This window comes from Amphiura filiformis, chromosome 5, assembly GCF_039555335.1.
Source record: "Amphiura filiformis chromosome 5, Afil_fr2py, whole genome shotgun sequence".
NCBI classification, from domain to species: domain Eukaryota; kingdom Metazoa; phylum Echinodermata; class Ophiuroidea; order Amphilepidida; family Amphiuridae; genus Amphiura; species Amphiura filiformis.
In genome coordinates this window covers 71,205,215-71,220,882 of record NC_092632.1, presented here as the reverse complement: position 1 = coordinate 71,220,882, position 15,668 = coordinate 71,205,215, and the positions used below count along the sequence as shown (strand labels likewise).

At 36.5% G+C, this 15,668-nt stretch overlaps 1 protein-coding gene across 1 annotated transcript in view; it reads left to right on the top strand.

The window, feature by feature from the left end:
* LOC140153656 (uncharacterized) overlaps positions 1–15,668 on the top strand; it is a 114,299-nt gene that overhangs the window by 34,599 nt on the left and 64,032 nt on the right. Inside the window, 1 exon segment of the mRNA XM_072176456.1 lies at positions 1,655–1,802. Within this exon segment, the coding sequence (XP_072032557.1) occupies positions 1,655–1,802 (148 nt within the window).

Here is a 15,668-nt window from a genome sequence, read left to right as displayed (position 1 = left end):
ACAATTGCCCGTTTTTGAATAATGGCCATTATTTAAAGGGGGTTAATAGTTACTTTTTTTGAAATGTTTATAATGCCAATGTACATGTAATCATCCAGTACTCCACATGTACATTTTGAAAGATGGAAAAAACTGTTAACCCGACTACTCACAGACAGAGCAGACACCTTATGATTGCATCTAGGACCAAAAGACTCCTTGTTAAATACCTGCTAAATTATAGATTATAGAGAAGCTCTCAAACTTGCAGATATATTACTATATCTTGACAGAGAGGTACTCAAAGAACAAGATCAGTGAAGAAGTTATTACATATCTGCTAAGTGGTAGCAGGGTGTCATTGCATTCATCAGTGGCCTTGTAGAAGTCAGAAATATGTGTGAAATGAAATATTTCTGTCAGGTGTAATTCAGTTGTATGAATTATCTGTTTGTTGCCTGTAGAAATAATTAGAACTGTTAGTAGTATTACTATTATATTTCATTTGAGCCCCATAGCACTGAAATGTATATTCAGCATCATGTGTAAACTTGTAAAATTGCAATATGTTGAACCAAAAATGTATAACCATTAACATTTTTGAAATGTGAAATATGAATTTAGGATTATCATGAAACTATCACAAATTTCAAACAAAATAGTATTTTGTGACAGTATTATTCTTGAAAAAAACATTATGATTTTTATTTAGTTACAGTGAATACAAGTACTTATGTAATGATGATAGCTGAGTTTTGATCTGAGTGTTATGGGTAGGTTTGAAATTAGCATTGGATGGGGTGTTGGATTTACTGTACTGATGGAGGAATAAAAGTTGATATCAGAATAGATTGGTAGCTTCACAGAGGAGAAAGAAAACAGATCACGTACAACCAGTCAAAGTGTCAGCATCACCCGATAATGAGGGCCGATTGTTCCATGAAATGCGACAGGCGAGACTGCCATGCAATTACTGCATATTTTCATGGTCTATCGTAAAATCACGAAAGTACGCAATGCTCTATCGCGTATACGCAAAGGCACGCAGCACTGGCGTGATTGTTAAGACACGGCACCATCAAACAATCGGCCCTAATGAATATGCGAGAACTTATATAATATAATACACTGGGACTTTGACTGGTTGTACGCGCTCTGTTTTTTTCTCCTCTGTGGGTCGCTTATAAAATGGTGCACAGTGTTAATTTGCCCCTCAAACTGAGTCCCAAGATGTGGTGGAAAACCTGGAGTGTTCCTTTATAGATGGCAAATGGCAGATGATAGATCAGTTTGAAATCATCAACTTAAATGACATCAGAAAGGGACATATAGGGTGTCCCAAAAAATCTGTTTCATGTATATTTGTAGCAGGTTTATAATCATGTAAACAATTCATCAGTGGCGGCGCCAGGAATTTTTTCCAGGGGGGGGGCATTGAGGGGCAAAGTGAATTTCAGGGGGGGGGGAAATCAACAAATTTTGCACAAAATTACCGCAAAAAGGTTATTTTGGGTTTTTAACAACAGGGGGTGGCAAGAGTTATGACTAGGGGCAATGCCCCTCATAACCCCCCCCTGGTGCTGCCACTGCAATTCATGTATAATCATAGTTACAGGTACATAGTATGATATTGTTAAATAACAAACTTGTGCTCTGTTTTATTATTTTTTATTAGATGGATGCTATGTACTGCTGGTCTCAGCACGAACACACCCCACGAACCACCATGGGTCTGGATATGGCACCAAGCAAGCTGTCCCCTGTTTGGCCCCCTCCATCCAATAGTGAGGAACATCCAGTTGGACTCAAGTACACTGAAGCAGGTAAGATATCGTATTATACAATAAACAGAATTTATATAGCACCTTGGCATAGCGCCACTAGGACAGGGCTCCAAAATCTACTTTACCAGACACAGCAGAACAGGAATTAAAACTGATATGCTATACTGTGATAGGCTAAAAGTTACCTTGCCGAGGTATTTAACCCAGGACCTCACACACCGACATCGCCTGGCTAATAATTACTTTGTCAGCAGAGATACTAAAATAAATACCCGGGATCGATACACGTGAATTTGCCATGCACGAGTTTGATATGAGAAGAAAATCTTTGGATACCGGGGTAGAAAATGATGAATATCTCCCGTAAATGATTTCGTATAAAGAAACCAGATGTGGTTCCTTGCACATGAATATATATAACAGATATGATAGTCGTTAGCTTGCGTCTTGAGAGAGTAGCTTGCGTCTTGAGTCAAAAACTGACTATAATTATGACTTATAGGCCTATGTGCCGAATTATATAGCGCAATGTATAGGCCAATCGTGGAGGTAATCTAAAAGCATATGACCTATGGCCTACCATGCTCCACTGACACACAGCGAGGTCAGTCACCGAGCTAATCAGGGCTATTGTCAGTAGCCTTAGTCAGATGTCCTTCGGCCCATTATGCGACTCAAAACTATTAAACAGGTCGGAACAAAATGGCCATGTGTGGCGGTGGATTCAACCTACCATGGCGATTTCTGCCATGAAGATATTGGGGGCGATGACACTGTGCCTCAGGTGTTTGAAATCAATGTTATAGACAGGTGTTTGCAACATGGGTCTTCATACCGTAAAAGCTCAATAGTTTTTGAAAACATGAAATTGTACCGAAGTCCGGCGCATTACCAACTGAGCTAATGGGGTTGAGACAAAAATTTGCAGGTTTACTTGTTGGTATGTACTATGTGTATTGATGATTTGCTCAAAACTCTTTACACTTTTGTGGATAGGGCTCTTCATGTTTGCATGTTTGAAAAGCGCTAGATAGCAAGTATGCTAAATATTGAGTTTTTACGGTATTCGGGTGCTAAAAATGTGGTGTGTTAAGTACAGTGGCGGTGCCAGGGGAGGGTAGGGAAAGTGTCCCAATTGACCCCTTCCCAGTAAAAACCAAAAATTTCACTTTTTGCAACAGTATTGCACAACATTTGTTGACCCCCCCTGAAATTCACCCCCCCAAATTCTGGTGGCACCACTGGTTAAAGATGAATTATAAGTCTCACTCTGTAGGTGTCATAGAAAATATCATTTTCAAGAGTTGCAAATTTGGTGATAATTATTTACTGTGTATAACACTATGGACCACAATGGCCTCATCCCAATGGCATAGTTCAATAACCTCAGTTAAACAATCATAGTGCAAAATTTGACTTCAAGTTGCAGGGTATGAGTTTTTGTACCCAAATTTTCAGAGGTCATTCAATGAAATATACAAATGTATTGGGGTTAAAGAACTGTGCCCTGATTAGATGAGCATGTTGTGGATCCTAGTGTAAGTACTTGGCACAGGGACTACATGGATAATAGTGATGTCTTCATGTATGATAAAGGGGATCTACTAGCATTACCAAGTCATGTCCATGGTTTCTATGCAGAGGTTTCTATGCTTTATAGAATCTGAAACCCAAAACTCGGATGTAATTATACTCGATATGTAATGCAATCAAGCAATATGAGTCAGATATCAGCCATATTGTTGTCTTTCTATATATGTTCACATGGAGGCTGAAACTCGAGGGAGGTTCAGCTATAGGTTTTAGGCTGTGTGGACACACTTAGCGGTTTGAAACTCCAAGGGAAACTTGAGGTTGGCTGTTGGATTTCGACAGGCCAAACTACCATGTGGACTCACTCAACTCACAGAGGCTTAAGATTTCATTTCTACACTTACAGGTTCTAAACCTTGCGAGGTCCATGCCCCTCTGAACATGGGCAACAGAGTTGCCAAACCCACGATTTAGTAGCCCAATTGGGCGACTATATAAGATTTTCCCCATAAATTTTGAGAATTTCCTGTCCCATAGAAACCAATGGTTAAGAAAAAAATTGGGTGATTTTCAACGTTGGCTCCTGTGACTTCCGGTAGTTTCCTGTCCCACAGAAACCAATGGTTAAAAGAAAAATTGGGCAACTTTTTGATTACTTTTTGATTCAGGCTGAAATTTTTTGGCAACCCTGAACAAGTGAACATGGGTTGATTACATTGTTGTAGAGACCAAAGTTTTCCGTTTTTTAAAAGGCAAATTCCGTTTTGTGAATTGCAATACCAGTTTCCAACATTTTTCAAATTGCACCATCAATATATCGAGGGTTGAGAGCCAGAAAGCCTCAACTCACAATCACCTGCTCTCCCAAAATTGGCATAAAATCAACAGGGCACTATAGAATTTAAAGTCCATTGATCATAACAAAATTAATTGAAAACGAAAGACTTTGTGGAGGAAATATTGACTTTTGGAGACCAAAGCAGGGAGCCTACTTCCCTGTTCTTACTGGTAAAATGGAAAACTTTGGTCTCTACATTGTTGTACACTACATTTTTGCGCATACATGTACTACCATCAAGATTGAATCACATGATTCTGAGTATTGAAATCAACTTTTCTATCATCCAACTCATTTTGTCTGATCATATACAGCTGTCATCCTTAAACCTTGACCATCAGATTCATTCACAACTGACCGATGCTCATTATTGCTCTGATAAACTGTAAAGTGACCAGTGCTGAAAAGCAGATGATGTGCCAGGAGCGCTATCTAAATTAAACTTCTAATTTTGGATCCATTACTATATGCTGCGATTTTATTAACACACAAGTCATAGTTGTCATGTTATTTAGAATTTGCATTTTAACGCAAATGTCATGATTATGTAAGTGTACCTTAAGGCCGTACTACACCCATATATTGGTTTGATTGGTCTAAAAAAATATTTTTTCATTTATAGCTAGGCGATATATGCACGGATCATGTGAAATAAAAATAATTATGAAAAAACTTTGTAAAAGTGTGTCTTTTCACCCATTTGTCTTAAAGTTGACTGGTTGGTAAGGGCGCTTATTTTTTAGCGATCCACTTTTTACGTCTGTGACAGGCGGCGAGGGAAGCGCAACACGTGACGTCACGAGGCTGGCGAAGATACACTGACAGCCCCATTCAAACCAAACTACACGGTTAGCAATTACAAATAGAAAATTATCATACTTGCAGTGGGGTACTTTGTCGCATTCCCGACGGTTTTAAAGTAAGATAATTTTGCTTTGACACCACATAACAAATTTAGAATTCTTTGTGACGATTTCATGATTATGTGTTAAATCTAATGGCGACCTCAAAATTGGCGATATCGTTTCCATCACCGCCTGGTCTGTGATGTCAGCGGATGTCACTCTCCATAGGGATGGGCGATACCAGCTTTTGTCGATTGTCGGTCTAGAGCAGTCAGGGGGTGGCGGCCGAATTGTTAGAAAAAATAAAATAAAAATTTTAAAAAATGGCCGCGGAGCGCGCTTGCGCGACGCAGGAGGTTGTCTGAGGGAGGATGTTCCCCCCTCAGAAATAAGAAACTGGTGCAAAATGAAGATCTAATTGAAGAGATTTGGTGGACAATTTTGGCGCTATTACTCACGGCGTAAAATTTTAGTTTGGCGGCCGAATATTTGTGAAATGTGCGGTTCATGAAGTCTTTCTTGGACAAGTTTCCCTATTGTCGAGGCCTATAAATTGTTTTAAACATAAATCGTGAAAGAAGAAGCGAAAATGGCCACTTGTATATCGATTACGCAGGGGAGTGTAAAATGAAGAAACTTGAAGTGTTTTGGTGGACCATTTTGGTACTAATAGTGTGTAAAACTATAGTTTGAAAAAGCCGCGAATTTGTTAAATGATGGTCCATGAAACCTTCCTTGGACAAGTTTTCCCTGTAAGCCTATACCGCAAATTGTGTTAACATAGGGCTTAAATTTGCAAATGTTGGAAGAAGAGCGAAAATGATCATATGTTTATCCACTACATAAGGGTTAGTCTGAGGGGATGTTCCCCCTGAGAAGTTTGAAAAATTTGCAAGATGAAGGTCGAATTGAAGCAATCCGGTGCATTGTTTTTACACTACTATTTGAATCAATTGCTTTAAACAGAAAAAAGGGCCCGAACTCAATTTGCAAAACTTGAGATTGGCAATTTACTAAAGCATGCATAAATCGATGAAGTCGGTATGGAGTCCGTCTTAATACTGACTTTGGTGGCAAAATGTGAGGGGCCCTGCATATCGGCGGACCCGAGTAATTTTCACATGCTTTTAGGACGAGGACCGCCTTCAAGCAATACCGAAAATAATCGAGGCCTATCCCGACTATGCGATTATTTAGACATCGACCTACTCAATTACGTGCAATTTAGTTTCTCTCCTCCTTTCCTCCATTTTCTCTTCTCTTTTTCTCCTTTCTTCCCCTTCTCTTCTCTTTGGGGGGGGGGGGTGGCCCGTCAGCCCCCCTGAATCCGCGCCTTAAATGAGTCAATGTGTATGTTGGGGGAGGGGAGGGGGGTACTGAGGCCTACCACATTTAATAACGAACTTGCTTACTCTTTGTGGGATTTCGAATCGCAACACAGGTAATAATAAAAACAGTAGCAAACTTCACTTTACTAACAAGATACAACAACTTTACAACTTTCTTTTTAATTAATGAAACAAAGCTTATTTTTGACTCAGAGTTTAATTTTAAGATGCTAGCCGAAGTCAATAACTTTGCACATTCTTCGGGTTCCTTTGTTTCCACTCTTGTTAAAAGAAGACATAAAACCTGATGATCAGCTGACTCTTTCTGTTGACAATTTAAGTTTAAAACATTATTAACACAATTTGTGTGTTGATTGTAAACAAAACCAATAGGCCTACAATTGGCTAGTTTCAAATCTTTCGTAACATATTTTAAACCGTGTTTTTTTTTTTTTTTTTGTTTTGTAAAAGATTTGCAATTACTTTGATTGGGATCGAACATTGCCACTTTACAATGCTCAAGGTCACCAAAACTCAGATGTGTGAAAAATCCTTTTGTTAAAAATTGTATGAAATCATCCCTCAGCGTAAACTAGTTTCTATACCGGGGTAGGCCTACGATACGGTAGGTAGCTGAAAAGTGTTTTGTGACGTTACATGTATCGTGAGGCCTTCATTAGGAAAACAATTGTTATTTAAAGCACCGTAACATTTTTCAAAATCGGGATTTTTACCTAATTGTAATAAATATAACATAACAAACACACCCTGAAATGTTTTATCGTGTAGGCCTACATGCCCCGCCAATACCCGCCATGATGTGCTGCTGAGTGCATATCCCGATTATTCAAAACACTGTTAAATGTAGGCCTAGGCCTAGCGGTGGGCCTGGGCTGCGAGATCTGGATCTGGATCATTTATACTCCAATAAAAGCAGTGAATTCTGCACCGGGATTCTGCATCACACTAGCTCACACTAGAGTTGGAGATAGTCTAGACCTACCACACAATTTATTCGCCGAAGTCGCTAATAGAGAATGAGAGATTAGAATATTTGTTTTCAATTTTCTAATATTTTTTTCAATACGTTCCATTAAATAATTCTTTAGGCCTATTCTGTCATGTCTGTATTCTGTAAAATGCGGTATCGATGCAGCATCGGTATCAGAGAATCCATGTATCGAGTATCGCGCAACCTTAGTCAAAGGTCAAAACCAATTATAAAAATATGGCGTCGATTTACGCCGGCTTATCTTCAAGCGAGCAGTGATTTTATCAGTTCCAAGTTTCACACGGATTTTTCATCTTTTTCTCAAAGTGGAAGGAATACACACCGCTACAGGTAAGTGACGAAACCGTTACTGCACATGAAGTTTTAGGGTGTGTCCAACAGTTTAATATTGAGGTTTTACCATTGCGAACATACCGATTCACATTATTATCGTGTTTTGTAAGCTTTGCTATTTTCTCAGAAAACTGAGCAAAAATTCACCTAATACTGAAAATTGACTGTTTTGACTGTTCTTTAATTTCAACTGTATCAAACCTGAAACAAATGTGCTGCCTTGTGAACACAAATTTTGCATATCATTGTCAACTGGAAGGGGGAAAATAAGTTTAATTTCATTGATAACATGAAATTGATGCATATTTGTGTTTTCAAAGCTGTGCATAATTAATGCATTTCCAAAATAAAAAATATTTTGGTACTATTAGGGTCTGCCATTGCTGATAAATAAGTGTGTAAAGTGGATTCACGTCAGCAGTTCTGAAATTGCAAATATGATCAAAATTGTGATGGGGTCATCATGTACCTCTCTTTGGCTTGTACAATTAAAAGCATGTAAGCTACATTATTATCAATACCACCAATAGAACGAGAAGATTTGCCCCTTCATTTTGCATACCACTTTGACCAATTTTTTTTTTTTTTTTCTTCACAAAATGCAAAAAACCCGCAAAAAAATGTGATGGGTGTAGTACCCCCTTAATGTAATCATACAGTTCATACCCTTCATACTAACAATTTAATTACCAAATGCATACATGTATGTAGTGTAATGGGGGTCACTTGAATAGAGTCAAATAAAAATAGTCTAAAAATGAAGCAATTTAATAGAATATACTACTGAGTCATACTTCTTAACCCACTATTCAAAAGATGCAATAATCATTACAGTTACTAGTGGCGGGTACCCAGCCTCCCGGGGCCCTGCGTGACACCACACTATGTTTAATAATCAAATATTCAATCAAAGCAGTGATATTCTAAAGTGTGTCATAACCACAGAATTCAACCAGGGGAATTTAGACTCTCTCTATACAGTACATGGCTGCATAAGCAATGTTATGGGATATATGCCATATTGAATTATCATACATGGGGATAAAAAAAAAGTTTACCTATGTAATATTTCAGTGAAAGCCCAAAATTGAATGAAAATTGATTTTGAACAGTATGAGGTTAACACACATTATCAGCACATTTCATGAGGCAAAAGTCCCAAACAAGCACATATTTGTGATGTGTCATGTCAAAAGGAGACACTTTTGGGCAGGTTTTCAATTTTGGGTTTTTTACATATCTTAGATATAGAGATATTTTGCTCCACAACGCCATTTTCCCCAACGAAATCTGACATTCCTAAGCGAAGATATTGAGTTTGTAAGTTATGGTATTATAAAATTGGAAATTGAGATATCGGGCTTTAAAAATATTATTGACAATGTTGAGATTAGGAATTACCTTGAAAAATGTCTCAAAAGATGCCAGTTAAATTCAGGTCTGAAACTATCAGACAATATTTTAAACATTAATAACATCACAAATTCGCAACAACCTTAAATTGTGAAAAAAATCACCCCAGGCAGATTTTTGGCTATTTCCCCATTTACGATCCTGCCCAAAAGTGTCTCCTTTTGACATGACACGTCACATTTAAAATCAAGGGTTGTCGAGAGTATGACATAGTCCCATACCCTCCATGAGGGACACACAAATCTCGCCGAGTCTGATTTCTCCCAGTCTTATTTTATAGTTATAACGCACACATAAACACATAGGTTATTGACCAGTGCAATTTGTTACAACACACATAATATAAACATTGTAAATTACTGATTAGTGCTATCTGCAATCAACAAATGCACATAAAATACACATAAGACACTGGCCAGTGGTAATGAAACTTGAAACTAATGAGACAAATTCCTAAATTAGTTCTCAAAACACATTACTATACTGCTATTAAATACTAATCATTAAAACAAATCATGTAATATCAAATCAACTTAGTATTCATCTAAATTTCAGGATCAAAACACACACACGCATAGTTATAGTCAGTTACTTGTGTTAATGAGACTGGTAACTAATTATTCCGTTCATTGATTCAGACCGAGAGGAAATTATTTTCTGGATGAGTTACTTATGATAATGGGGTACAAAATAGTGTGAATGTACATTGCGAGTGTTAAGCATTTGCTAGGAGTTTGTAAAGTGGTCAGCAATAATTGTAATGATGTTATCTGATTGAAAGATAGGGAATGAGTTAACACATGATTGTAGTATAGTCAGTTGTTATAAGAGAAATTATTCTAACATAACAGATGTTCTGAGATGACTGTCAGCTTATTGAAGTACATAAGTAATGATTTTAAGAAATTTTTAATTTGCCCCTGCTATTGAATTAGAAATTGTTTTCTTTATATATCTTCTTTTAGTGGTGGGGGTTTGATTTTCATCTAAGGATCTCTAAATTGAAATCTATTTTGCTGGTACATTGTAAATTGACTGCATATCCCTTTAAGGACTAGCAAAAATAATTTTGCTGTTTTGTTTTTTTAGTATGTGAGTTGGTTAAATGTGATGCAAACTGCATGAAAAACAAATTTGTAAGAAATTGATCTTAGATAGCAAGCTCTATTGAAATATGTATTATGATATTCAAATCTAAAGCCATGATGTACAGTTGAATTTTTTGGCATATTTGTAATGTTTATAAATCTCCAAACTTACACTTAAAACTGGGTAAAGGGATGCTTGAAAATATATAGAAATATACATTGATTCATATACTTTCATATATTTTCATATAATATATATTATAATTTACACCTGCCCATTCATTTCCACATTGTCTCATTGTTATCTTTGCACTCTTACATCCAAGATGTTAGCTCTCCCTTTGATATTTGCCCAATGTTATAAATAAACACCCGGCATCGTTATTTTACTTTTTCAAAGTGATTGGTATTTTTCCAGTGCTTGCACTTGTGCATACGTGCCTCGGATGCGCAATTGCGCTATTTGCCAGACGATGGATGTTTACCCATGACATCACTAATGTCTGAACAATTGCAATATAATAGTAGCAGTTCCCTCAGGCTGCACTCCTCCCTAGTAAAAACAGAGTATCTGTCTTGTTGATTACCAGTATGTACTGTCTTTTACTTTAGGAGCAGTATAAAGGTGATATCTGCTGTGTTGTTTACTTGTTGTAGATATTGAAGACTGATGATAAAACCTCCGAAGCCAAAAGGCGGAATCTGCTTTGTTATTTATTCGCAGATACTGTGGGCTATTCCAGTTGAAATCCACACTACCCCTGTGGAAGATTTTGAAAATATCTTCCACAGGGAGAGTATGTTTTTCAAATGTAATTGATCCGGGATTCCGGGTTAATCATTTTGATACCCATATTCCTTCTGTATTATGGTTTTACACATATCTTCCACAACTGGAGTGAGTATTTCAAATGGAAGTTTTCCAATTGTCTATTCTATTCAAAACATACAATGTATACTCCCTCTGCGGAAGACTGCTGCTAAACCTTTCACAGGGGTAGTGTGGAGTTTAAATGGAATAGCCCTTTGCTTTTACTTTGGAAGGTAACCTGGAAGTCAAATACCTATTTTTTTTTTAATCCATCTCAGTGGATCATGAACCAGGGGGAGCAATAATTTTAGTGAGGGGGCCAAATACCTTAGGTAAAATTTAAGGTAAAATTTAATAATTTAAAGGTAAAATCAGGGATGCAAATTTACAGGGTTTGACTGAATTTGGGCTTTTTTGTACTCCAGATTTACCAAATTTCTTTTAATTATTATCCCGGTTTAGGGTCATTTTGGTCATTTTCACACTGTTTTCAGGCTTATTCAGGCTTTCTGTCAAAGGTGACCTTTCATCCCTGGGTAAGATTCATCATTTCAAGGTAAGATTCAGCTCAGCACAAAAGCCCCCTCTCGCACCCACCCCTCAACGTTTTGTGACTCGGAGAAGGCCTCATATTGATGGGCCCTCGCAATATTAAAAATCTTCAAGAGCCTCTGCATATAACATTTGCTGAGGTGGATGCTCTCAGTGTTTTTCAAAATTGATATTTTTACACAATTGTAATGTACTTGAATAAACTAACATACCCGGCAAAAATCAAGGCTTTCTAAAGGTGCTCCATTTGTGACACAATCTAGGATTTTTAATAAAACGACATTTTATTCATACAATCAAAATATACAAACGCATACACATTCACAGAACTGATCTCAGTCACGCTCGACGGGGTAATACACTTTGGCAACATAGCTAAATAACGACATTTTTCTTTGTTTTGTTTTTTCTGAGAGTGAAAACTAACATTTACTTTCTCTATATAGAAAAGAAATACAAATCTATTTCACATGGAAATGTTACAATATGGCTTTAAGATTAATTATGGAGACGCCCCAAGCTCTATCTGATACTATATATTACCACACTTTAAGGCATACATATTGAGTTAAATATCATCTGTAACGACTGCATAATATTTGGTTTCAGGTGGTTCTAGACGGGTGCATGTGTTTCACCGTACATACTCCATATTTCATTGTGACGGTTAGATGAATTCTATATTTAGACAAGCATAATATCGTGTAGGGTTACAGGACACAGATTAATTAAGCCGTCCATAGGAACCTAATAGGGGACGATTTGTGCGCCAATCAGCTAGTACGTCCCAATTGACCATACGCACACTGGTGCATATCAGAGCTGAATAAATTTTGCAAGATGTTGTTGATCTTTAAGATTGATATGTTTAATTTTATTTTCATAGTTCTTCCAGCAAGATGAATTTATATTACACTACATGGTATAGATACCTAGGGAGTTGGTGTTGTGTAGATATTATATTGAGGATGTTAAAGGTGGTAATATGTATGCCTGTTTGAAGAGATGGTAGTATAGGATATTTAAATGAAATGCATTAATGGAAAGCATTCTTAAACATCTTCCTTTATTTTTATGACAAAGTAGTTATTGGAAGTGTGTATTACATTTGTACTTTGGAACTTCAAAGAACCCAATCAGATCAAATTTTAATCAAAAAATATTATCATCAGGCCCATCACATACTGTCATGTGTAACATTTTAAGATTTTTTTGAATTTTCTAGTTTCATATAGTGACTTGTTGTATGCCATCATAATAATTTGTATTATTTCAATAATACAATAACTATTTTATTTTATAAAATTTCTTTGTAGTTTCGTTTCTTGTTAACCCATTAGGTCATTTTATTCTGAAGTGAATTATTTCTACAATCCTTTGATATCCTATTTATTCATTTTGTTTATTACACATTATCACTGGCACAGAATTACAAAAATATTATATTGCAAATAAGATACATAAAAAATTTACACAATATCATAAAAGGAACAAAATTTTTTTAAATATAAGTCCAGTGAATGGCTGGAGCGAACAGGTCCAATGCAACTCTACCAAATCCAAAAATAAGGTGAGGGAAAATTAAATCAGAGGGAGAAATTGCAGGTTGGAGATGGTGGTAATGGCAGTGGTGGTCATTGTGTTGATGGTAATGATGATGATGGTAACAAGGAGGATGATGATGATGATGATAGTGGTGGTGAGGATGATGATGATGATGGGAAGTGGTATTTTGAATCTGGTATAAATTGGCAATAGCATTCCTTGCTCGTATTCAGCAAGTAACCACTTCATTACACGTCACTTTGCAATTGATGTAACACAGTATACAGTTTGTAAAGCCATGCATCTTGCTTAGTCCAGCTTTGCATTATTTATCCATAATGAATCCTGGTAATGAGTTCTATACATCACCGGAAATAGCTGAATCAATGGTTGCCTTAAAGAGGTGATATTCATCAAAACACCTACGGGTTTAGGTGAGGGTGGACTTCGTGGGAAATCCTGTGAAAAAAGGTGTAGCCTTTGTACTACATGTATATAACACCTTAATGATAGTTGATTTCTTGTATTTCATGCAATAATCACATACATACATTATCCCCGGGGGTTCCCTTCCATTGTGGCCTGTACACCATCCGCGATAATAAAAAACGCATAAAAAGGGTATTTTTTTGTGGGTTGGCACAATACGCGCGTATCGTGTTTAGGGTGTCAAAAACATGAAAAATTGGGAAAAAGGGTAGCAAAATTGCAATTGCTAATACACTGAAATGAAATTTAGGGTATGAAATTTGATGCAAGCAATAAAATCCCTGTTTAGGGTGTGAAAACAGGCGCGTGTTACCTTTTTAGGGTATCATTTTAGCCAAGGGTTAAATCCTTGTTTAGGGTGCTTTTCAAAAGTTGATTATCGCGGATGGTGTACAGGCCACAATGGGAGTACCCCGGACATTATCTAGGGCGTTGTCTGTCTGTCTCATTGTCTATCGTTTATATCTTTCTATATCTGTACCTCTATTTCTGCCTTTATCTTTAATTAAAGAGGACAGCATTTTCTAACAATGTTTATAATTCAAAAATTTCATGCTGCAGCCAAGTTACACGTTTAAAGCAAAATTGTAACAATTGTTTATTTTGGATGTGAAATAAACTTTCTTAAGGGATCTAAAATGAGCGTTTATTGCGTTTCGACAGTATTTTTTGTGGGACATGAGAGCACCTCAGACCTATCGAATTGCATTCTGAATACGAAGCATGTCTTTCTGATATGAAATAATATTCATTTTTTTTTTTTTCAATATAATACAAATTTTATGACAAATTATAAAAATTTGATATTTTTCAAATTTTTGATATATAACAGTCCTCGAAGTAAATTATATAAATCTAATGATATATCCTTAAAGTGTATGTAGCAGGGAGGAAAAGCCGACGGTCAATTGAAAATTTTGACCTTTCATATTGAAGATATTGATTTTTTCCCAAAAAGACCTTATTTTTGTTTGGTGTTTTGGGGAAAAAATCCATATCTTCAATACGAAAGGTCAAAAGTTTCAATTGATCGTCGACTTTTTTATCCCACCTACATAAACTTTAAGTATAAATCATCAGATTTATAAAGTTTACTTCAAGTACTGTTAAATATCAAAAATATCAATTTTGATGATTTGCCATAAAATGTGTATTAAATTGCAATTTCAAAAAATCAAAATTATTTGATATCAGAATGACATTCTTCGTATTCAGAATGCAATTCGATATGTCTGATGTGCTCTAATGTCCCAGAATAAATACTGTCCAAACGTTCATACCCCAGCCCTTAAGTGATGCTAAATAATAATTAAGTTACAAGAAGTGTTTAGTTGTTTGATCAGCTCATAATTCAGCATCGAAGTGGTTACGTAATTCTCTTGGTTGCGGATCACGCTACTTTGGTATGCCTTCGAGTGCCATATACTTTATGTGGTGATCATTCCGATCGTGGTTCATTACTCTAGCGCGTGATCCCGTTGACATAGTAACATTACGTAACTTCGATACTGAATTGACGGTCCATCACAGGTTAATATCAATATATTTATAGATCAGCTAGTAATCTGCTGGCCTTATAACATCACAGATTAATATCAATATATTTTATTTTGAGAATTGTCTTCTTACATCTTGCCAGAAGCATCACAAATTATTAATTGAAGTCCTATATATACTTTGTCTACTTCCTTTAACACACAAATTATAAACCAGATAGGTCAACTATATCACTCTTAATGTCGGTCAACTTTTTGGCTCAGTGGTAAAAGCCTAACAATTCCCGCCGAATATTAATTACGAGCTGATCAAACTATAGTTTCTACACCACTAACATTTTCATTCCTAAATTTCTGGCTCTGACAGTCTGTGTTTTTACAAATTCCGTTGACCTACCCAATATTCTGTTGACCTACCCAATATTCTATTATTTTCAACATTGCATTCACCTGTGAAATTCTACTTGAACTTCAAGAGAGTGTGCGTCAAGTGTGTGTATGGCTGACAGACACACCAGCTGTACAAGGGGACATGCTTATGTTCATGGTTGGTGAATCAACTGGAACGTTTTCTTATGAATCTGCTCTTTAATGAAGTTAATGAGGTGGGGTGAACCATGTC